The sequence below is a fragment of the Artemia franciscana genome, chromosome 19, assembly GCF_032884065.1.
Source record: "Artemia franciscana chromosome 19, ASM3288406v1, whole genome shotgun sequence".
Lineage (NCBI taxonomy): Eukaryota > Metazoa > Arthropoda > Branchiopoda > Anostraca > Artemiidae > Artemia > Artemia franciscana.
The window spans coordinates 14,841,306-14,866,352 of record NC_088881.1 but is presented as its reverse complement, the minus strand read 5'-3'; the positions used below and the strand labels follow the sequence as shown (position 1 = coordinate 14,866,352).

The window sequence follows — 25,047 nt, the reverse complement described above, 5'->3', positions numbered from 1 at the left end:
AACTAAAAAAGAAAAAAACTAAAAAAAAGGAAAAAACTGAAAAATAAAAGAGAAAAAGAAAACTAAAAAAATATGAATAAATATATATAAAAATAAGTTGTTTGTGGGTTATATGCCTAAAAGACAAAAAAAAACTAAAAACTAAAAAAGAAAAAACTAAAAAAAAGGAAAAAACTGAAAAATAAGAGAAAAAGAAAACTAAAAAAATATTAATAAATATAAAAAATATAAATATAAATATAATATAAATTAGCAATCAACAAAGCACCGAGACACAAATGACGACCGGGACACAGGGAGTATAAATGACGACCAGGACATAAGTAAAAAAAAAAACTAAAAAAACTAAAAAAATGGTAAAAACTACAAAAAAACTAAAAACTAATAAAAAAACTAAAAAATCTAAAAATCTAAATAAACTAAAAAAGAAAAAAAAGAAAAAAGGAAAAAAATAAAGGAGAAAAACAAAACTAAAAAACGAATGTATATACAGACCGGGACACCGGGATACAAATGACGACCGGGACACAGGGAATATAAATGACGACCGGGACACAGGGACACAACTACAATGGGGACGCTGGGGGGCACAGGGGGATATAAATGACGACCGGGACACCGGGACACAAGGAATATAAATGACGCCCGGGACACTCAAAGAGAAATCACAGACTGGAACACCGGGACACAAATGACGACCGGGACACAGGGAATATAAATGACGACCGGGACACAGGGACATAACTACAAAGGGGACGCCGGGGTGCACAGGGGGATATATAAATGACGATGGCGACACAGGGAATGGTCGATTAGCAATCACCATCAACAAAGCTCAAGGGCAATCATTAGAATCATGAGGTATAGATCTGAATACGGATTGTTTTCCCATGGACCATTATATGTTGCATGTTCAAGAGTCGGTAAACCTGACAATCTATTTATATGCACAGACAATGGGACAGCAAAGAATGTTGTATATTCGCAAGTTTTACGTAGTTAAAAACATATATATATATATATATATATATATATATATATATATATATATATATATATATATATATATATATATATATATATATATCTATATTCACAGGTGGGACATAGGGACACAACTACAATGGCGCGTAACTAATATGGCGCGTAACGACTTACGCGCGCGGGGGGGCTTTGGGGGGCGCGAAGCGCCCCCACCAACTGGCGCCACCCCAACAGCTAGTATATATATATAAATAAGTTGTCTGTGTGTGTGTGTGTTTGTGTGTCGAGTGACGTCATGTTTGTGTGTCGTGTCGACTGACGTCATTATAAGGATTGAGCTGTATGCGTCATGAAGTTGTTTGTCGACTGACGTCATGTTTGTCAACTGATGAAATTACATACAAGGACACCGGGACACAAATGACGACCGGGACACAGGGAATATAAATGACGACCGGAAAACCTCAAAGAGAAATTACAGACTGGGACACCCGGACACAAATCATGACCGGGACACAGGGAATATAAATGACGACCGGGACATAGGGACACAACTACAACGGGGAGGCCGGGGGCACAGGCGGGATATATAAATGACGACCAGGACACAGGGATTGTTCGAATAGAAATTACAGACCGGGACACCAGGACAGAAATGACGACCGGGACACCGGGACACAGGGAATATAAATGACGACCGGGACACTCAAAGAGAAATTACAACCTGGGACACCGGGACAAAAATGACGACCGGGACACAGGGAATATAAATGACGACCGGGACACAGGGAAACATCATTAGAATAATGAGGTATAGATCTGAATACGGATTGTTTTTCCCATGGACAATTATGTGTTGCATTTTCAAGAGTCAGTAAACCTGACAATCTATTTATATGCACAGACGATGGGACAGCGAAGAATGTTGTATATTCGCATGTTTTACGTAGTTAAAAACATATATATATATATATATATATATATATACATATATATATATATATATATATATATATATATATATATATATATGTGTATATATATATATATATATATATATATATATATATATATATATATATATATATATATATATATATATATATATATCTATTCACAGGTGGGACACAGGGACACAACTACAATGGCGCGTAACGACTTACACGCGCGGAGGGGGGAGGGGGCTTGGGGGGCCATATATATATATATATATATATATATATATATATATATATATATATATATATATATATATATATATATATATATATATATATATATATATATATATATATATATATATATATATATATATATATATATATATATTATATACTCAAAATAAAAATTTATGTTGTACGAACTTCTTGCCATTGCAAATGTTAATTGTAGCAAGTTGCTTACCAAACTTTCTGTGTTCGCCTATGCTGTGACACAAGTTAATTATTTCAGATATGGATGGAGTTGCCGAACCAAACCCTTGGCTATCGGGTTTGAATTTTCTAAGGACTCTTGTGTGCGCATTATGTGGTGATCGGCTCCTTGACTTGGGGATATAAATCACTCTGGTTTTTGAGGCACTTGGTATTAACCAAGTGACATATAGCAATCGCGAATTCTGTCGGTCTGTCTGTCGTTCTGTCAGTCTGTACCGGTTTTGCTACTTTTGGCACTTCCAGGTAAGCTAGGACGATACAATTTTGCAGGCGTAGGAGAGACCGGACCAGATTAGATTATAAATAGCCATTTTTTAATTTGACCATCTGGGTGGGAGTGTGAGTGGGGGGCCGGTTAATTCGGAAAAATAGAAAAAATGAAGTATTTTTAACTTATGAACGGGTGATGGGATCTTAATGAAATTTGATGTTTAGAAGGATATCGTGTCTCAGAGCTCTTATTTTAAATCCCGACCATATCCGGTGACATTGGGGGGAGTTGGAGGGAAGGAACCTAAAATCTTGGAAAACGCTTAGACTGCTTAGAGTGGAGGGATCGGGATGAAACCTGGTGGGAAAAATAAGCAGAAGTCCTAGATACGTTATTGACATAACCGGAACAGATCTGCTCTATTTGGGGGAGCTGGGGGGGCTCCCCCAAATCCGGCGACATTGGGGGGGAATTGAGTAGGGGAGAACCTAAAATCTTGGAAAACGCTTAGAGTGGAGGGATCGGGATGAAACTTTGCGGGAAAAATAATCACAAGTCCTAGATACGTGATTGACATAACCGTGACAGATCAGCTCTCTCTGGGGGAGTTGGGGGGGAGGGTTAATTCTGAAAATTAGAAAAATGAGGTATTTTTAACTTACGAAGGACTGATCGGATCTTAATGAAATTTAATATTTGGAAGGATATCATGTCTCAGAAAACTTGTTTTAAATTCCGACCGGATCCGGTGAAGGGGAAGTTGGGGGCAGAACCTAAAATCTTGGAAAATGCTTAGAGTGGAGGGATCGGAATGAAACTTAATGGGAAAACTAGGCACAAGTCCTAGATACAGGATTGACATCACTGGAATGGATTTGATCTCTTTGGGGGAGTTGGGGGGGGGGGGGGTTAATTCCAATAACATAGAAAAAATGAGGTATTTTCAACTTACGGAAGAGTGGTTATATCTTAATGAAATTTCATATTTAGATGGACCTCAAACTCAGACCTCTTATTTTAAATCCAGTCTGGATCCAGTGTCATTAGGGGGGGGTGCCGGAAATCATTGAAAACGCTTAAAGCGGAGAGATCAGGATGAAACTTGATGGAAAGAATAAACACAAGTCCACGATAGGTGACTGATATAACCGGACTGGATATGCTCTCTTTGGTGGAGTTGGGGGGGAGGGGAGGAGTCATTCGAAAAAATTAGAAAAAATGAGGTATTTGTAACTTACGAACGGGTGATCAGATCTTAATGAACTTTGATATCTAGAAGGATCTTGTGCTTTAGAACTCTCATTTTAAATCCCGACCATATCCAATGACATTGAAGGGGAAACTGGAATTCTTGGAAAACGTGAAAATCGAGGTATCTTACGAATGGGTGATCGGATCTTAATGAAACTTGATATTTAAAAGGAACTCATGTCTCAGAGCTCTTATTTCAAATCCCGATCAGATCTGTTGACAATGGGGGGAGTTGGAGGGAAGGAACCTGAAATCTTGGAAAACGCTTATAAATGTCGTAGATACGTGATTGACGTAACCGGACTGGATCCGCTCTCTTTGGGGAAATTAGAAGGTGGGGCTCAGTGCTTTGGCGAGTTTGGTGCTTCTGGACGTGCTAGCCAATGAAAATTGGTAGGCGTGTCAGGGAGCTGCCCAAATTTACTTGATAAAGTCGTTTTTCCCGATTCGACCATCTGGGGGGCTGAAGGGAGAGTTAAAATTAAGAAAGTGAGGTATTTTCAACTTACGAGTGGGTGATCGGATCTTAATAAATTTTGATATTTAGAAGGACCTCGTGACTCAGAGTTCTTATTTTAAATCCCGACCGGCATTAAGCCTCTGATTTTCCTTTTAAAGCAATATATTGATTCTTAGAATTTTGTTAGAGCTCATGCCATATGAGCCCTTGGCTCTTGGCTCTTCCGACCTCATCACAAGTGCCATATGAGCTCTTAGCTCTTGTTGATAATGCTTGCATACATGTTTGTCAAAAGCGCAGATTCAGGAACTTGAGGAATCTTCATTCGAAATCAAAGATCGACTGTTGGAAAGTGTGTCTAAAGATGTAGCATCTCAAAGTTTTTGAACATTTTGAAGTAGGTTTTGCTTTCTGCAGAGAACATTGTCTTACAAAAATGTAAAAATATAGATCAGGAGATGTTTAGCCACAGACGCACAAAGGGAGCTTCTGGCCCGTGTCCTATTTTCTCTAAATCCAAATATTTATAGTTTGTCACAAAATCTATAATGTTTTCTATACATTTCGTTGTATTTTTGTGCAATAATGGCATTCTGGCATGTATATATTATCAAGGTTTTACAGGAGGTTTCTTAATGAAGCACGCTTCTGGTAGGTAAGGTACCTACCAGAATACAGAACACAATATACCAGAATACTGTAGGTACCACCTACAGTACTCAGTTCTGTAGGTAAGGTACGAACTGAGTGCAATCTTCTGGAAGCAAAAGTAATGCTTAAATAATAGAGAAGATGCTAAGAAGGATATTCTATACATTTTGGTATATAGCAAATACCCAGCTGGGGTAAATACAAATAACCCAAATGCTGTCCTTTTGATAATTTACAAGGACATGAATGTACTATCTCAGGGTTTGACATTCAATCTTGGGTGAGGAATACTGTTTTCATATGTTTACTGCGACTTCAATAGTATGGAACCTACTACAAAATGAAAAAACTTATAGAAGTTACTCTTTACCTCGGGCAATTTTTTCCCATTTTACGTTTGAATTGCGCATTCGGCCTAATTCAGTATTTACTCAAGTGTTGATTTGTTCTTTTTGTTTTGTCTTTTCCTTGGTTTAAATTGAAAAATACTCAGACTTTTGATTTTTTTTTTGCAGTAGTCCTTATCATTTAGTCAAAACATCATATAATTTTATTGTTATAGAAATATCATAATAAATATTACAAATATAGTCCTATTACATTGACCAGTATCCTCAACGCAACAGCCCAGGCTTCAAGGTCAAATTCGGTGATTTCGCCTTCCAGTTCTTCCATGATAAATTCTAAGAAGACTAAGGAGAATCTCTGAAAAAGAAAAACAAGTTATTGCGCACTATTTGAATTTCTGAATTATTTTTAAATCCTTAAACATACCTCGCGAGACCAGGGTTTTACTTCTAAGTGCCTAGAGTAGGCTCGTGAGCGGCATTTGCTTGGGGGGCTGGGATTTTTCTCGGGGGAGGTGGGCTGGGATGTTTTGTAATTGCCTCATATTTATTAAAACAGTGCATCCTAGGATTGGACGCACCTCCTTCTGTTGCATGCTTATTCGAGATAGCTGACACCCGAGATGTTGGCCGTGATAAAGCATCAGTCAAAATTACCTAATTATTCCTCCCAATCGTACCGCACCTATTTTATTTCGTTTTTTTAAGTTGAGCCTTATTACGAAAGCTTACTGTTAGTCTGAGAGCTTCTCTTAGTGGTCCAAAATTATGCACATAACGATTAATAGATGGAAGACTAACAGACGCTCAAGTTTATTTAAGATTAGCATTTCAAAGTATTTTTCAAGCCATACATAGCAATGAGGAGGAGGTAAGAATGACCTATCGGGGTCACGCTGTAGAAATCGATAGATCTCTCAGTAGAAATTGTGACTAACAGAAAAATTGGGAATCCAAAACTTATTAGTTTGGTGTTAACCATCAAAGCTAAATGGCATGAGACGCTTAATTTTGATGAAAGGGAAGACACTCCCGAAAAAGACGGGTAACCTTAATTAAAATTAGGTTCGAACCTGCTATATCCAAGAAAATGAAATTTTATTTTAGCCAAGAAAGATAGTAGGGGATTTGTCGTGATTAATTTGTTTGTTTTGTCTACCAAGCGAAAATCCTGACATTGACGCCAGGTTTCGAGTTGTCAAAACGCTGCTTACACTCCCCTCCTAACAGTAATAGCTAACAAATGGAGCTTTAAAATAATTAATATATTTTCCACTTGATTGAACTGTTTTCCTTCTAGAGCCAAATTCGTTGATTTAGACCACAAATGGCAGAAATAGTTACTTTCCTATGCCACGATTTTTTCAAAAAAAAAATTAAAATTTCAATTACCCTTTGAAGAACTTTTGTCTCTATACTCTCACATTTAATGGTACAAGTTTTCTCGAAAAAAAGAAAATAAACTTAAAAAAACAAAAACAAAGAAAAAACACGAACACTCCAACTTTCGAACAAAGTGTTAATATTTTGCTTGCAGGTTATTATTTATGCTGAATGCAATTCCGCAGTTTTCTTCAAGAGCTCCTGTCTTTTGGGGTGTTTTCCTTCTTTTCGTAAAATTATGCAAATCTTCTTTTATTATCAATTTTTGATGGGCCACTTTAAACTCCAAATAATGTTGAATTTCATACATTTGGAATCACCATGAAAGTCAAATACCTCGGAACAGATTATGGAGGCTTTTATTTATAAAATCCCCATGGAGAGAACATTTTTCTGATATAAACGTTTTCTTTGGTCAATTCCTTTCAATGCTTTAAAGATTATTAAATAAAAAAAAAACAAGTTTTTTTATCTGAAAGTAAGGAGCGACATTAAAACTTAAAACGAACAGAAATTACCCCGTATATGAAAGGGGCTGCTCCTTCTTCAACGCCCTGCTCTTTCCGCTAAAGTTTGACTCTTTCTCTCAACTCTACTTTTTGAAAACAGTAAAAACTTTAGCGTAAAGAGCAGGGCGTTGAAGAAGGAGCAGCCCTTTTCATATACGGGGTAATTTCTGTTCGTTTTAAGTTTTAATGTCACTCCTTACTTTCAGTTGAAAAAACTTGTTTTTTTTAAACACGTTTTTTTTAAACAAATAAACACGCATCCGTGATTTGTCTTCTGGCAAAAAATACAAAATTCCACATTTTTGTAGATAGGATCTTGGAACTTGTACAATAGGGTTCTCTGATACGCTGAAACTGATGGTGTGATTTTCATTAAGATTCTATGACTTTTAGGGGGCGTTTCACCCTATTTTCTAAAATAGATCAGATTTTCTCAGGCTCGTAACTTTTGATGGGTAAGTCTAAACTTGATGAAACTTATATATTTAAAATCAGCATTAAAATGCGATTCTTTTGATGTTACTATTGGTATCAAAATTTCGTTTTATAGAGTTTTGGTTACTATTGAGCCGGGTCGCTCCTTACTACAGTTCGTTACCACGAACTGTTTGATTAGTAATCACTTTTTTTCTGGTTACCATTTCTATCGGTAGGGGCCTGTCTCTCTTGCAATTTATTATCACAAATATTTTAGTAGTACAAAATAATCGTTTCTATAGAATATAGACATTTTATAAAGTAATAGCAACGACTATAAAATATTTCAAAGTTGCACATCCAATATTAGAAGGTAGACTAGTGGATACATTTATGCAGGAAGGGGATTGGTGGGGATGGTGGTTGATACTTATATGCATGGAGGCTGGTGGATGATTTTATGCTGAGGGAGGTCTGATTCCTCTAAAAGTATATTTCTATGCAAAAGTTTTCTAATTTTTCGTAAGAGGCTAATTTTCGTAAGAGGCTTCTCGACCTGCCATCATTTGAAAAATTTATTTGGACTAAAGAATCCCCATAAAATGGCTGCCGTAAGCCCCGTCTCATTTAACTGACTCCCTTAAATGGTTCCTGTCTCATGTAACAGAACTCTGTGTAATTCACCCCTCGTGAACCCCAATTCAACTCAACCCCCATGCGATTAAACCTCGTTCATCTCAACCCCCCTGCATCTCAACTCCCATGTACCTCAACCTTCGCTTAGCTTAACCCTATTTAATTCCAACCTTATGCAAGAAAATCCCTGTTCAACTCAACCCCCGTTTGACTCAACCCTTGTTTGACTCAATCCTCATTCGTCTCAACTCCTGAGCAATTAATTCTTATATTAGGTTGCTTAAACGGAGGTTGAGTTGCATGAGTTAAAGGGGGGTTCAGCTGATCAGGGCTTAGTTAGGAAGGCCTCAGTCAGAAAGAGTGGAGGCTGCTCTCTTATTCTAGAAATATTTTGCAGTTTGAGAGAAATAAGCTCTGTTTTCAAACTCTTAGCATTAAATAAATTCTATACTATCCTTTATGAAACATTACGTTTGAACATTTTTTTTTTGACACAAGTAGTTGCACCTAAAGAAATATATGTATATGATAATATTAGTGAAATACTTCGGATTGCTGGTAACAATCCGGTAAGAATCTATTTTACTGGAAAAAAAAATAGCCACAAAATTCCTTTCTGAATTACTTTTCCCTATTTTATTTTACTTTATTTTATTTTATTTCTAAATTACTTACTTCAAAGCTATCTCTATTAATTCCTCTGGTTTTGTGATGACGTGCTAGAACTTCTAACATGGAGTCAATTGAGTTCCTGTCTTCCAAGTCTCTTAAAATATCGTCTAAGCTGCATTCAACTCTTTTGACCTCTTTCTCGTTGAAGCCATGTTCAATCTCAAAACAGTCTTTTTCTTCAGGATGACGTAGGAAAAACCTAAAACAGTAAATATCAGCCAATAGTAATTTTAAAAGGGCGAGACAAAACATCTGGGAGCGGAAAAAATTTACTTATTTTCGCGTAGAGCCCCTCCCCAGATAGAAAACTCAAATTCAAATGGATAGGCAATTCAAAGGAGTCAGGCAACATTTTTCAAACAGCAAGAATTGTGCGATATTTTGGATGGTGTCTGCTTGTTGCAGGGGCACATCTAGGAATTTATTTTCGGAGTAGTAAGGGGGAATTTGAAATTACGCAATATTTGTAATTCATTTGATTATAAAGCGTAGAAAATTACCAAGCCTTCGCGTAAAGAGCGAGGTTTTGAGAAGGAGGCAACCCCCTTCATATACGTGATAATTTCTGTTCGTTTTAAGTTTCAATGTTGCTCTTAACTATCAGTTGAAAAAACTGTTTTTTTTTTCATTTCTGGTCGATTTTTTTTAAATAATCCCAGGAAATGTGGCCCTACCTCCACGAAGAACTACCCTCCCCACGGAAATGTCTTCTTGACAATTCAATCCCGGTGAAAATTTACCCAGGACAATTACCTTAAACAGTTCCATGCGTAAAATTGAGACGCTAAAGAGAAAGCAAGACATATAAAAGGGATTTTGTATAGGAATTCTTGCAAATTCCCCCAGCGTATAATTTCCACTGACAATTTTACCACCTGAAAACTATGCTCCCCATGAAAAATTCCCCTGCTGAATAACACCCGGCAGAAAATTCGTCCCCCTCCCACCCTAAAATTTATGCATGCTTCCCAATACTATGTGTAAACAAAGGGCAAATTTTATACTTAGATATTTCCTCTGTAGCTGGGGGGGGGGAATGGAGCCGTGTTATGCCCCAAGGCATAGCCATTGGGCCTTTCAAGTATGATGAACAAAATGGCTACATCAAAATTCTGATCGGACAATTTTGGGGGAAGGCGGAGGAGGGGACTAGTTATCCTCCAATTTTTTGGAGGCATCAGAACTTTCAATTTCCGTTCGAATGAGTCCTCTCATGATATTCTAGGACAACTGGATCGAAACGATCACCCCTGGGAAAAAAAACACGCATCCGTGATCTTTCTTCTGGCAAATAATACAAAATTCCATATTTTTGCAGACAAGAGCATGAAACCTCTACGGCGAGATAGATTATGTCGTTTCCATCAAGATTATATAACTTTTAGGGGATGATTCCCCCTTTTCTCAGAAATCAGGCAAATTTTCTCAGGCTCGTAGCCGTTAATGGTTAAGACTAAACTTAAGGAAACTTATATATTTGAAATCAGCATAATCCGAACATCAAGATTCCATTTTTTAGGTTACTATTGAGCCGGTTCACTCTTTACTTACAGTTCTTTACCATGAACTGTTTGATATTAAGTTTAAAAGTATTTCTCCATTCAAGATTCAAACCCACATTACTATGGTAACAAGTCATAGCTATTACCATTAGACCAAAGCGTCTTGTGTGATTCATAATAATTTTGCTTTTTGAAGTCACGTGTTATTAAATGCTAGAAATTATAGACAACAAGTTAACCCTGACCTCAAAGTTTACCACCGCTCGATACAGATTTTTAATCCTCTTCACAACAATGTGCAAAAAGCCCACTACAATGATCAGTAGCTTTGAATTAACCTTTTAAACACCTCCCTACGATGTTGCCTGCATGGTAGTCCTTAAGAATTGAAAGGAGAATGCCCCTTCCAAACCCTCTAGCTTCTTGTCCCTGTTTAGATTTTGAAAAAGTACATTTTTAGGAATCTTTTCACTGAAAAGGCCTTTTTTTATTGTTTTCATTTCAAAAAAATGGGGAAACATCACAAAGTACACTTTTTGGGTGCCATATGGTACTTTATAATGGTGTTATCAAATCAAATCTATAGAAAGCGATTGTATACATAAAAGTTTGCTTTTAAAAACCGCTTAAACAGCTCTGTACGATATTCCAATGCCATCTAGCAACGACGAAAAAAAGAAGCAAAACCAGGAATTGAGAAAAAAGAGGAAAAACATGAGTGCTATTCATGCAAGAAAAGTGATTTTGTTGTTATTCAAAGTAGAGGGGGGGCTGTTTGTTTTGTTGTGTGGAGTTTTTAACATTGGCAAAAGAGAATGGTTGCAGCTGTCGCTGCAACCATGAAAGACTCATTCTAGTTTATTCCTTCCTTTTTACGTTTTATTAAACTTTATATTTTAGTTTTAGTTTTATTTTTTTAGTTTTATATTTTATTTTAGGATTTTAACTTTAGTTAACCAAAAAGGAGTCAGCAAACTTTTCTTGTGTAGTAAGGGATGAATGACAAGAACTTGCTGCTGTAGCAAGTTCTTATCATTCCTCAGTTTGGTTAGACAGGGAAGGAATCTTTCTTTAATGAAAGAAAAAAAAAAACAGAGAAGAAGAAAGACAAGAAAAGTTTCCTTATCCTTCAGAGATATTCCTTTATACTTAGCTAAAATTAACATCATTCCTTAATAAAACGTAAGAAGTGGGAAATGAAGTGGAATGAGGCTTTCTTAATAAAACAAGCCTAAAATTTGCCAGAATTTTGGTCAAGAAATAAAAACAGACTTTTATCGGTTGATTGGTAAAAAGCCAAAAGATGACTTTGATGTCTGTTAGATTTTTATCGAACTGTGATAATTTCGTACTAATAAAAGAAGTATACGAGCTGAAAAAAAAGAAAGAAAAACAATAGTCGAGAATAGATCTGAAGAATCTTTAGAGATATGATAAACAAGTAGAAACCAAGGTTTTCTGGCGAAAACCGAGATTTTCGGTTGAAGATCTTGGGATTCGTTATCTTTTATCATTTTTTTCTGTTTTTGAAACTCCTAAATTCACTTTTTCAACAAATTTACCCTATATGATTGCTGGGATAACCCTCAGCGCCCGATAGTTCGAGGGGGCTCGGAGAGATTGAAACAAAAATGAAATATAAAGAATACGACACTGAAATTTACAGTCCCTACCAGTGGTGCTGATCTTTTTCCCTTTAGCAAGGAACTGCAATGGGGGGGGGGGGGCTGTGGGCCAGCCATCCTATACTTTCGCACATCCTTCTTGTTTACCTTACACACATTTCTACAGGTGCTATTTAAAGATTGATCTTTAAAAAGCAAAAAAAAGTTGCGTTTACATGGCGAATTATAATGAATTTGTGGAGGAACATCAAAATGTCAAGCTCATTGGGAGGTAGGGGGCTTATCGAGCCGGAGGTGCAAAGGTCTTCAATAAACAGTAGTTCAGGATATATGCAATATCAATGAATAAGTATCTCTCTAGTTTGCTGTAAATTTATTACTCTTGTTGTAATCTTAGGGTGACGAATGACCTAGGGTTCAATTCCTAATACATTTATGGTTTGTGCATAAAATAACTCACCGTTCGAAGAATCTCATCATAGCTTTTTCTCTGCTTCGAAATTCATTCCATACAATTTTAACAGACTGCTTCTGAAAAGGACTTAAGTAAACAATGTGTTCAGGTACAACTAGATTCGATGTTGTAAAGAGGTCACATGCTTTTACTATATTCCCTATCCTTGTAGTTTCTACTGAAGGTGTTCGGTTTATTTCAATTGTTGTAGGTATTTCCATTTTGGTGTAAAAACTAAAACTGAAGACCTTGCATTTTGTCAGAAGAAATAGTCAGGTTAGTTATGAGGGACTATTAAGGCGTCTCTAAGGCTGTTTTCTAAAATGGCGGCAAAAAGTGATGTTTGTCAGGTTGTTTCAGGAATTGTAGCAATTGATGTAGAGATAAGGGTATTTGTTTCTTTTTAACAGAGCTTTATCTCTTGGTTCACGGTAACCCTACCGTCCTTTTGAATAGAGTTGCGAAACAGTTTTATGTTTAAGGTTACAGGTCATTTCGACTTTGATCTCAAACAGTTGGATTTTCAGGGATCAAAACAACTTCAAATGAGCTAGGGGATTTTTTCACTGGTATTACATCAGTGGATTGTACAGTGAAAATGTTTCCACTACAAAAGATATGACAAGAAAGACTATGAGCTAAAAAGAATAAAATAAGCTGATGGTTAAAACTTTATTGTGGTCAAACGATAAGAAACACGCAAAATTATTCCAAAAATAAAAAAAAAAAACACTCTCTATAACACACTTTTTTTTCACCAACGTTCTGAGGTTGATCCCTTTTCAATGATGTCAATCATTACGCATAAAGCTTTTCTCCATGCATCTGCTCCTTCTTCCGTAAGGTGAGACCCAAGAGCTTGTATCAAATATGCAACAACCACTTTGGCAAGGTTCTAAACAAACAAAAAATAGAAATATCATTCGGGCGAAATCTTTTAGGGCACGCAGAAAAGGGCAATTTTTACAAAAATTTTGTCAACTAAGATTGAGTTCAGTTCTATTACATATGACAACGCTTATGAAAGAAACAAATTTTAAGGATTTATCGTGCTATAGAACAGACATACACGCAGAAATGTATTTCTGAGGATGGATTTTGATTTATTCGAATTTTACAAACTACTTATAAAAACGGCCGAACGTCATGAAAAAATTTGAAAAATGGATCCAATCAGATAGGATCTAGAAAAGGAACATTTGGTGACGATTGTTGAGCTGTGACAAAATAGAAGCATCAGCTAATGTAGAAAATAGGAAATGATGCATAATATTCCTAACTCATTGAAAACTAATTTTTAAGGGCTTTTTTCAGGAATCAATAATTTTTTTTAGTTTTATGCTACCGATAATTAAATCTATTCCTATAGTACCAACCAGTTTATTAATAAGATAGTTTTGAGAGAACAAAGCATTCAGAGGTTACTTTGACCAAGTTCTTAACATAAACAGCGGAAAGAAATTCAAATAGAAAATTAATTACCGGTATTGATTTTATTGAGCCAGTCATGTAGGATAGTAAATAATCATGATATTTTGGCCTTTGTTTATTTGCTTATGTAAACTGAACGTTTTTAAATACATTTTAGTATGATGGCATACATCAGAGGCAAAAAGCCTAACCTACAGCCTATCCTGTACGAAGAAACACTATTCACAATAAAAAAATAGAAAAAAAAAGACATCAATGAAACTAACTGAAATGATGATCCTAGTGAAGTTTACCAGTATTAAAACATGGCGATGATGTGCAAAAATTAACTGGGAATGCAGTTTAGCGAGCTAAACAACAAGGTAGAAAAAAGCAGGGGGAACAATGCGACAGAATAGGAGATATTTGTTATAATAGTTGTAAAACTTAAAATCTTGAGAAAAAATTATGGGAAACTAATAAGTGAAAATCCTTTGGCAGTTTAACATGAGTCTAAGTGAAAAATGTTACCGTCATTGATAGTGCAATATTACCCCGTAGAGCTGGAGAAATTTAAACAAGATAAATATAAATTTATTGAAATTACAATTTCAACTAAAGTTCTAAGATACTTGGGTCCAACCTGAAATTTTCTGTAAATTTGGCTGACTTTTTGCTTTTAGAACTATTTTAGTTTAAAAAAAGAGAAAAGTAAGGTATATGTTTTTACTGAAAAATAAGTATAGACTTTTTCAGTCAGGAAATTCTCACCTCAAAGTGAATTCTTCTAATTTCCCTCCGTGCATGACTGAAGCCAATTTTTTCTAGCAAAATGCCAAGAATCTCAACCTCATCTAAGTTACAGACAACTTCATTAATGGCACTCATGACAGAGGTAGCATGTGCCTTTAGGAATGGACTCTTCTCTAAATCCTCTAGGGACACCTTATTAAATGCTTTGAAATACTGTTGATACTCTGGATGGGCCATAAAAAAACTAAAAAATAAAATCTAATTATTTTGAATTACCCACATTCATGTCTTTTGACTATATGATTGCTAGTGCTACCATAACTCACCGCAGCACCAACATGCCTGCGGTCAAGATAGCTGTGCATCGTCTTCCCCCGTCCAACCATATTCGAAGCTTAATGTCTACACTCACCCCTCTGCGACGTGATACTTTCTTTAATCTCTTCTCATGAAATTCCCCCTACTAATTTATGGAAACCTTCTTTTTTCTTTGGCCCCATCCGAATTGTCCAAAAAACACCTATTTTTTGAGGAGCTTATCGTCCTTATTCCGTAAAATGAGACCTAATCGTCGTAATCCTTCACTGAAGCCCAGGCAAAGGGACTGAGCCATATTTGTGGATCTACATTTTCTTATACAATTGTTGAAACGAATAGCCTATCTAAAACTATCCTTAGGAAATCCCCCTGTAAACCATCGAAAGTACGTTCTCCAACTTTTCGAAGCGCCTTCGTTTCAGAGCTATGCATAACAACTGTCACCCCTGTGGCTTCTTAATATCATTAAATGAAAAAAGATTCAACTAAAAGTAAGGAGCAATATTAAAGTATAAAACGAACAGAAATCATTACGTATTTGAGGGGGGGTCTCCCCTCGTCAATACCTCGCTCTTTAAACTGAAGTTTGCTTTTTGTCCCAATTCTGTAAGAATGACCCCTGAATCATAAAGGCTGTTTAGTTAGAATAAATAGCTCTTTTAAAAGTGCTGAAAAAATTAGCGAACAGAGATTGATATTGACGAGAAGGCGAGCCCCTTCATATTCGTAATAATATCTGTTCGTTTTAAGTTTTAACGTTGCCCCTTAGCCTACTTTCAGCCGAAAAACTTGTTTATTTATTTAATTTCTGATCGTTTTTTTAAATAACGCTGGGAAATCTGGCTCCTTCTCCATGGAAAATTCCCTTCCCCCGTGATAAATTCCTCCATGGAGAGATCTCCCAACGTAAGGGCTGGGAAATCCAGCCACTTCCCCGAGGGCTGTGGGGGGTTAAGTCATCCTGAAATACATAGTTATTAGATCTTTTGACTTGGAGGCTGACTTTGGGGGAAAATGAGCGTGGGAGAGGGGCTAGCTGCCCTCCAGTATTTCTGGTCACTTAAAAAGAGCACTAGGACTTTTTATTTCAGACCAAAATGAGCCCTCTCCTGATCTTCAACGATAACTGGTTCGGCATGATCACCCCTGAAAAAAAAAGCAAAAAAAAGTAGACGCATCAGTGATCTTTCTTCTGGCAAAAAAAAAGCAAAACCCACATCTTTGTACATAGGAGCTTGAAACATCTACGGTAGGGTTATCTGGTATGCTGAATCTTATGGAGTGATTTTCACTAATATCGCTTGATTTTTGGGGGTGTTTTTCTTCTTTTTCCGAATATGGGCAAATTTTCTCGCGCTCGTAACTTCGGATGGGCATCATCAAATTTAACGAGTTTTACATATTTTGAATAAATACCAAAATTCGATTGTTTGAGCTGCATCGGTCCTTACTTGCAGTTCATTACCGCGATCTGTTTGATAACCTCAGCTCTTGGACTCATCTTCCTATCTATCCAAGCTTGGTTCAGCTGCGTACATACTTTCGGTGCCTTGGCTATTTTACTTTGTAGATCTGTATTGCCTTCGCCATCCTTGGTAAGAAAACCATCTATATAAGTGAAGCTATCTAAATCTTCAATTTCCTTGGAACGCAACATCACCTTCCCATTCTCCTTTATCAAACGGTTCGTGGTAATGAACTATAAGTAAGGAGCGGCGTGATCAACAGTAACCGAAACTCTAAAGAATGGAATTTTGATATCAATAAATATATAAAAAATTTGGCTTAGTACGCTGATTCCAAACATATAAGATTTATTAAATTTTTTTTTACCCATCAAATGGTACGAACATGAGAAAATTTGCCTAACTTTTGAAAATGGGGTAACACCCCCTAAAAGTTAAAGAATATTCATGAAAATCAAGCTTAAATTCTAGCTTCTAATTGATTTAGAGTACGGTTTGAATGTATGAAATATTCATATTTTAGCATAACAAATGGGAGAATATGGGATGGCAACATCCAAATATAGGGAATGGCTTCTGTTCGCATGGAATTTTAGCTTTATTCTTTAGTTTCATTACAAACAGTTTTTTATTAGCGTTCAAAATAAACAATTTTCAAAATTGTACAAGCTAAAACTCAATTGCTGTTACTTAACAGTGAGAACTATTAAGGTCTATTCCTACTTTAGAATAGACCTTAAATGCGTAACCTTAAATTATAGACCTTAAATTTCCCACATAGGAAAAGGTGGAATAATCAAATTTTGCTCACATGTTTGAGAAAAATTTCTGTCATTTTGGCTCTTTTCACATGCGTGATCGTCTGCAAAAATATTTTTTTAATTTAACAAGGTTTTTGTTTCTTTTTTTTCACCTATTTATTAAAAAAACACAATACAATTAATGTTACAGCATACAATTGAGTTCGCACATTATTTTCATGCATTGCTCAAATATGTTTTAATTCACATATTATCACGTTTTAGATGACGCAATTCAGAATAGTTTCAGAAGAGAGTAGATAAATGAAATAGCTTTTACAGAATAAATTTAATAAGTGCCTATTTTCTTCTGTCAAAGTATTGAAGGGAAGTACTGTACACAAGACATTACGAGTAAATTGTTCATTCGTTCTGTCAAAACTTTCAATATGTGTCCTTGCCTTAGCCCAAAAAACACATACCACCACTTATTCATCGCTGGCAATTGGCTCCGTAGCTAGCTCAGAACCTTCTTAGCAAAATTCAGCACAAATTATGATTCGCTTTAGCGAAATATATGTACCCTAGTATCAGCGGTGGATCTAGAGCAAAATATTGGGAGAGGCCCAATGTGACAAGGGCGCCAATGAGCAAAATTTGGGAGGGGGGCTAATGTGACAAGGGTGCTAATAATTGACCAAATTGACAAATTTATTCTAAAAAAAGAGAAAAAAAGCAGGAAAAGAGGGTGCCTGAAAAATCTTGGGGGCCCGGAGTCCCCCTGGCCTCCCTGGATTCGCCAATGCCTAGTATGGTACTTTAAGTTAGGAGGTACAAGTTACAGAACCAAATTTAAAGAAGGGTAGCAGAATATTTTATCCTATGTGCTTGCAATCACCACGAAGTGTGTATTCAAGCCTCAATTTCCCGAGTTTTCCTGGAGGTCTTATCCCATAATTATTATTCCTCCGAGCAGTCCTGGAGCCCTTTCTCAAGGTCTATCAACTATTTTTGGAAGTCAATGGAAGGTATTATATTCCTTCTTCTAACAAGGTCAGCCCAAATAAATATAGAGTTATGAATGGAGTAATGGAAATAAACTTACGCTTTGAAAAGGGCAACGCCGTGCTGGGCTTTATTTTCCATTACAATTTCCCATGATTTTTTTATTGCTGATTTTTCAGTCAACGTCAAACCAGTCACATGACACGGCTCCTCCATATTATTGGCAGTGATAACTTGAGACCTGTAATAAAAAGATAATGATAGACATAACCTTTGGTTTAAATTACCAAAACAGCTGGATTGATCATCTTAGATTTATATTATATGTATAGGAACTGGCTGTGGCCGCTATATTTCGGCCAGCCTTCTAGAGCTAAAAGGAAAGCAGGTCGTCCGCGGTTAGGTTGGGAGGATGTCATATCGAAACATTTAAAGGAAATTGGACCTTCCTGGGAGGGTGTAAAGAGGGAAGCTCTGAATAGATTGGGCTGGAGGAGGAGCGTGCGTTGCTATAATAATAAACATGACCTTTGGTTTAAATACCAAAACAGCCGGACTAATCATCTTAGATTTATATTATAGGTATAGGAACTAAATTATAAGTAGTCATATAAGTAGACTATTTTCAAATATGGCATAGATGATGGAAACATAGGAAATGTCCTGAAGGCTTCATTGTCCTGAATTGCTTCAGGCTGAAGCAATACGTATTCTATGCCGTATTTAAAGCACCCTATTAGCATTTATATCTAGTACTTATACAAGCCTCTACTTAGAGGCCTTGAGGAAAAAATTGCCTGACCTTACGGCAGCAGGAGTCAAACTTCGGGCCACGTACTGCCAAGCAGAGGTCAGTCCACTACGCTACCACACGATAGGCTTTAAGTGACCAATATCGTTTCCAAATCTACCACAGGATAAAGGAACTTAAAATTTGAATTTTTGAAATTGAAGTAAGTGAAAAAACCTGAGCTAGCTAGTCCATTTGTATGGTCGAAAACCGCTAATTTGAGGTTTACCATCTCCAATCTTGAAATATCCGATTCATCGCGCTCCAACATTGAGAATAGATTCTTCTTGTGGCGGAAACGCTTTTTGTGCATGTTTTCTTAATGCTATATACAAGGCCGTATCCAGGAAATCTTTCTCCGACTCGTAAAGACGTAACAAAAATAAATATAATAAACAAGTTTGATGCGTTTTTTTAAGTTTTTGTACCCCCCCCCCCCCCCCCCGAAAAAAACCTTTCGTAACCCCCCGGATAAGGTCCTGAATACAACCTGGCTATATACTAAGTGAGTGAACGTTATGCGGCATAAAAAAAAACAGCATTATTGAAGCTAGATATGTCATAAACAATCGAATTTTCTATCTGTGCCTCCTCAAAATTAACGATGATAATGTACCCCTCAGGATTCTCATCTATATGATAAAGTTGCACATATATCATGTGAAAGTTATGGAGACGCGAACTTTTATGGGGTTGGGTTGACTTTGTAGTTTCTCCATTTCCGAACCTTAACATGTTAGTCAGTTATGCATGTATATAGAGATTCGAGTCTTGAGGATTACCGGATTGAGATTTACTCAGATAGACTAGCAAAACATTGATAAAGCCAGGAATTAAAAAAAAAATACAATCATGGCTGCCGCAATAGCTGCAACCTAGTAAAGAGTAAACCTCAACCAGAGCGAAAGATTGAAAACACATTTTCTTAGAAACTATCTAGTGAGAAAAATTTCTCAACAGACGCTGAGATAAAAGAAAAAACTATTTTCAGAGCTATGGCAATAAATTTTCGAGTGTTTCGAAAAAGACCCTGAAGACGTTCAACATGATGTCTAGCGGAAAAAGATAACCATGTTTCAACAAAAACTCATGTTGATTTCTTAGGCCCAAGTTGAACAAAGATCATCTTGTAAGCTTTACTAATGTATAATTAAAATTAATTAAAAACAAGCAAAAGTTAACATTAAAAAACAGTTTTTCGGATGAAAGAATAGAGTAATATTGGAACTTGTAACTAACAAAAATCGTTGCTTTGTAGTTTAGGAAACATTTACATACAAAAACAACTAATAACTTACCTGTGATGGTTCTCTATATTTGTGGAATTCTCAATATTAGTGCTTGACTCAAAACTGAGCTCTGAGTTTTGTCGAGGATTTAGTTGTATACTAAGAGTCTTCAAAATCATGGCTAGCGAAATACTATTGAAAGACTTTTAAACTAATATTTAATTTTTTATGGGCTATTTAAGGACTTTTTTGATTCTAAGAGAAAATCCTGTTTTTTGTGTCAGTTTTGTGTTTTCAATATAGTGCTAGTTTTTTTTAAGAATCTTACAAATGTAGAAAAATATTATGATTACGCTGGTTTTGTAAATATATATTACATAGAAAACAAAGCAATAACTTTTGTTCGTTTTAAGTTTCAACTTCGCCCTTTACTTTTTTTCATCAAAAATACATTTTTTAACAGATTAATCTTATAGTCAGGCATCATCGTGACTCGTAAAAAGGAATGCAGGGCAAAGGAAAATGGGACAGAATGGGATACGAAGTTTAAAATGATTTTTATTGATTAGACGGAGTCAATACAAAGGCTACAAAATTTCATTAAAGTACATTGTATTGTTTTAAACAATGTTTCAACATTCATATTGTAAAAAGTGAACACAATTATTATTTGTTTAATTAAAATATAAAAAAGGTCAAAAGCCCCGTTTGCCCTGTATCCGGGGCAGAACATGGTGGTAGTTAAAATAGTGTATCTAAATAAGTAGAACTTTTATTTGGCTTTTTATTTATTCTGATTAAGGGAACAAAACTGTTTTAAACATATTCTTTCACCGAATTAATCTGATTCTCATTAACTAAATTAATTAATTAATCGGATTAATAAAAGTAAAACCATTATTTAGCTTTTTATACATTTTCCTTAAGGCAAATAAACTAGATTGAACATTGTCTCTCATAAAATTAATCTCAATCTGGATTAAAAAATTCACATACAAGGATAGCCTCATCGTCCTCACTAACAATTCCTGCGCAGGAATTGTGGGTCTATTTTATACATGTGGATCAGACAACCCAACCCTCAGTTGACCTTGAGTAAAACTCATGACAATGTAAAAATTCACACTCTTTCCCTTTGTTTGTTGAGTTTCCGTTTTGTTTTCTTTCTTAAAAAGTATCTACAGTGGTCTTTCTGTTTTGGTAATCTCCTTTTCTTTTTTTGCTTTTATAACATCCTCTAACTCTTTATTGTGTGGTGAATTCAGTTATATCTGCAATCTTCCCCCTCCTTCGATTTATTCTTTTTCCACTTCCTCTGACTTTTGGAATAGAAATAAAATTTTCAGATTAATTAAGTTTGTATGGCCCCGTGAAGTGTTGACTGCACAAGACCACCATAAATGCAAGGCTAATTTTTAATCAGCTTAGTTAATTAGGATACGCTTATTTATTTTCACCATTGAAGGTTGGAACTTTGATAAAATATTGCATTAAACACCAAAAAATTTCTTGGGTGGTATACATATCAGCAGCAGTGATAAAATATTGCATTACAAACCAAAAAATGAATTTTCAAATAACTGCCGTAAATACTTAGAAAATGTGTTTGCATATGCATACAATATAAGATAGGTTTGTGAAAAAAAATGAAAAGTAATTGCTAACTATTTATACAAATAATTACTAACCTACTAACTGATTACTAAAACTAATAATTAGTTCTTAGTTCTTTTGATCCCATTCTTATAAGGATACTTCAGCAGTTGTAAAACATAAACTGAGATAAAAAAAAAACTTATCTTATTTTGATACAAATAAAGAGATTCCGACTGTTTTCTAAAAAAATTCAATTTGAAATTTATCCGATAAAGATTTCTTTGTGATAGTACAATGTTAAATGAAATTCAAAGTGCTTTAGTTTAAATTAAATAAAAAAAACTAGTTTTTTTAACTGAAAGTAAGGAGCGACATTAAAACTTAAAACGAACAGAAATTACTCCGTATATGAAATGGGTTGTCCCTCCGTCCCTTTGGTTATCCCTCCGCAATCCCTCGCTCTTTACGCTAAAGCTTTTAATTGTTTTAAAAAGTAGAATTGTGGCAAAGAGTCAAACTTGAAACGAGGTTACGGAAAGAACTTGTTTTGGTTTTCTCCGTATACTTACAGCTCAATTTGAAATTTTCATTGAATTGGCGCTGTCTATCACTGATTAAAAGGTAGTTTATATAATTTGGAGGATCTTAGGGAAATTTCAACTTCGGCTATATAGATTTTTAATTTCTAGCACTTTTGCAGGCAAAGTAAGCCAATTTGTGAAAATACAAAAATGAGAGGGTTAGCTTTTCTCTTATTTTTGTTCAACGGAGATAGCAGAAAAATTCTTCAAAATATTCGTTGAATCAATGCGGAATTATTATCCAATTTTTTAATTTGGTTCCTTTGAAACAGGACAATAATAATTGCTCATTCAGTTAGGGCCATCGAGTGGTTTCGTTCTCGAAATTATCCTCCCCTTCTCACAGACCAATCATGCCTCTACCCCCCAAAAATTGTTATCGCCGATCTAGAAAAATTCAGAAATAATTACGTCCATTATGATTGTAAAAACTACTTTTGTTTCACTAATTAAAAATTCATGGCTAATTTAAATATTGCCGTATTAAATATGGCCTAATTTAAATAATGGTCCTATTATAAAAAGTCAGAAATAAATATATTCATTATGATTGTAAAAAACACTTTTGTTTTACTAATTAAAAAATCATGGCTAATTTAAATGCAAGCTCTAATCAAATCATTTTAAGTTTCAATTCATTTCATATAAATTTTGTTTTCTTATTTTTTTCCGTTTTTACAAAAAATAATAAAAAAAGAATAGAAATTAAATAAAAAACAAAGTGTTTCTTAACAAAAGTAAATAGCGAAAATTTGTCTTCAGCAGAGTAAAAAAAAAGTTAATTGACATTATAATAAATAATCAACTAAAAGTTAAAAGAAAGATCTTAATAAAAATTAAACCAATAACGAACTTGTAAGCTGCATAAAATGAACCTAATAGTTTCAACTCCAACTCAAAACGAACAGAAGTTACAAAATCATTGAACGAAGAAGATGTCTGTCTTGTAGGCCAATTATAATTCTTTAAAAACAGTGATTATGAGAGTGAAAACAGTTAAAACAGTATAAAAAGTAAAATAGTTAAAACAAACGGATATTAGACGTAATAAAAAAAATAAAACCAATAATGAACTTAGAACGTACTCAAAATAAAATCGATATTATAATCAAACTCAAAACGAGCAGGAATTACTAGATATATGAGGTGGGAAATTTTTCCCCTTGCACTCCTATCAGATCAATTGTTGTTCGCACTTTACCTAAGCCCCCCCCCCATACCCTAACTCAAAGGTTCAATTTTACTCATTAAATAAAATGGCTAAAAAATGCATATATATATAAATTGTGACACGTTCTGTATAGTTTTTTTTAACACCCCCTCAAAAAATCATAGTCTCTCCCCATAAAATAATCTTAGCCATAGCCTTTCAATTAAATACAGTCTAGATTTTGTAAACACGAAAGAAAAGCGAAAGAAAGCACTATTTTTTCTGTAAAAATTAATTCGTCCCGGGATATCTTTTTCTTTGTTGCGTCGTGGTTAATGTTATAACAAATTAAAACTATTTGCTTTTTAATTAAATATATAATTATTAAAAACTAATATTCCAATAGAAATAAAGACCACATAAAAAAATTCAAGTTGAAAGAAACAGTTTTATGGCATTGTTCTTCTTTCATTTTTATTGCTTTTAAAGATATAGAGCAATTTGCCTCAGTTACCTTTAGAAAATGAATATTTTATTTATTTTTGAAGAAATCCATTTTATTCTTTGCATTTAAGTTTTGCAATAACGAGTCTATTCGGTTCTTTTATGCATTTTAAAGAAATAAGTTGGGAATGAAGAAATATTAATGGGACTTAAGTGAATATCAGTCTGAGGGAACTAGAATGATATTTGAAAATGTAATCGCAACAAATTCGAGAACTTTCGCTACTCTACTTATTTTTCAATGTTATAATAATAAAAGACAAATTACTTAAAATATAAATTGCTTTCAGTAAAGGGGGAAAAACAATCGTGCTGATTGGAGTTAAAGGGGAAAAATTTCCGAATTCATATATCTAGTAATTTCTGTCCGTTTTGAGTTTGATTAGAATGTCACTCTTGTTTTGGGTTAATTATTATGATATCTTATGATTAACTAATTAACCAAATATACACATACATAATAGAGAAATCTTGTGAAAAGGAGAAAACAGAACTTTTCTGTAAGAAAAAGTTTTTATTAGAACTTTTGCCCACTCTACAAATTTTGCATTGGTACTCTAAAACCAAGGCCCCATTCGAGACGTCCCTGCTATATTTCTACTTTAAAAAAGATGCATTTACAAAAAAAGAATAAAATCACCTGTTTCCAAGGGGATTAATCAACCACAAGGTTAGTTCCCAATGCTCTAAAAAGAGAAACAAAAATGATATTCAATTCCTTACCTAACTACTAGAAGTTACTGACGTTGGAGAAACAACATGATGGACATCTTATGTCGTCACCGCTGTAGGCATACGCATGCGGGAAATAACTAGCGAATTTTTCTGATTCTTTTACTTTTTTTGCATATAGACCTTAATTTCCTTAATTGTATACTATGTGGCGTGGCTTGATTACTGGATATGATCCTAGAACTAGGGCTATTGAGAAGAAAACGTGTTAAGAAAACAATTCTTACTTCATAAT

At 35.0% G+C, this 25,047-nt stretch overlaps 3 protein-coding genes across 7 annotated transcripts in view; 1 reads left to right on the top strand and 2 right to left on the bottom strand.

The window, feature by feature from the left end:
* LOC136039321 (golgin subfamily B member 1-like) overlaps nt 1-25,047 on the top strand; it is a 283,865-nt gene that overhangs the window by 164,226 nt on the left and 94,592 nt on the right. The gene's annotated exons all lie outside the window — the stretch shown is intronic.
* On the bottom strand, nt 5,482-12,759 carry LOC136039624 (flavohemoprotein-like). The gene is made up of 3 exons (XM_065723522.1): nt 12,545-12,759; nt 8,961-9,156; nt 5,482-5,698 (listed from the first exon to the last, which is right to left on the bottom strand). Exons 1-3 carry the CDS (start codon nt 12,757-12,759, stop codon nt 5,573-5,575), a joined length of 537 nt encoding a protein of 178 aa, XP_065579594.1. The 3' UTR covers nt 5,482-5,572.
* Nucleotides 13,197-25,047, bottom strand: part of LOC136039323 (globin-like) — a 49,875-nt gene continuing 38,024 nt past the window's right edge. For both annotated transcript variants that reach the window (XM_065722946.1, XM_065722947.1), the window contains exons 2-4: nt 18,331-18,471; nt 14,720-14,945; nt 13,197-13,433 (exon numbers count right to left, since the gene is read on the bottom strand). In XM_065722946.1, coding sequence (XP_065579018.1) covers nt 13,293-13,433; nt 14,720-14,945; nt 18,331-18,471 — 508 coding nt within the window. In that variant the 3' untranslated portion in view covers nt 13,197-13,292. The remainder of the gene's footprint in view (nt 13,434-14,719; nt 14,946-18,330; nt 18,472-25,047) is intronic.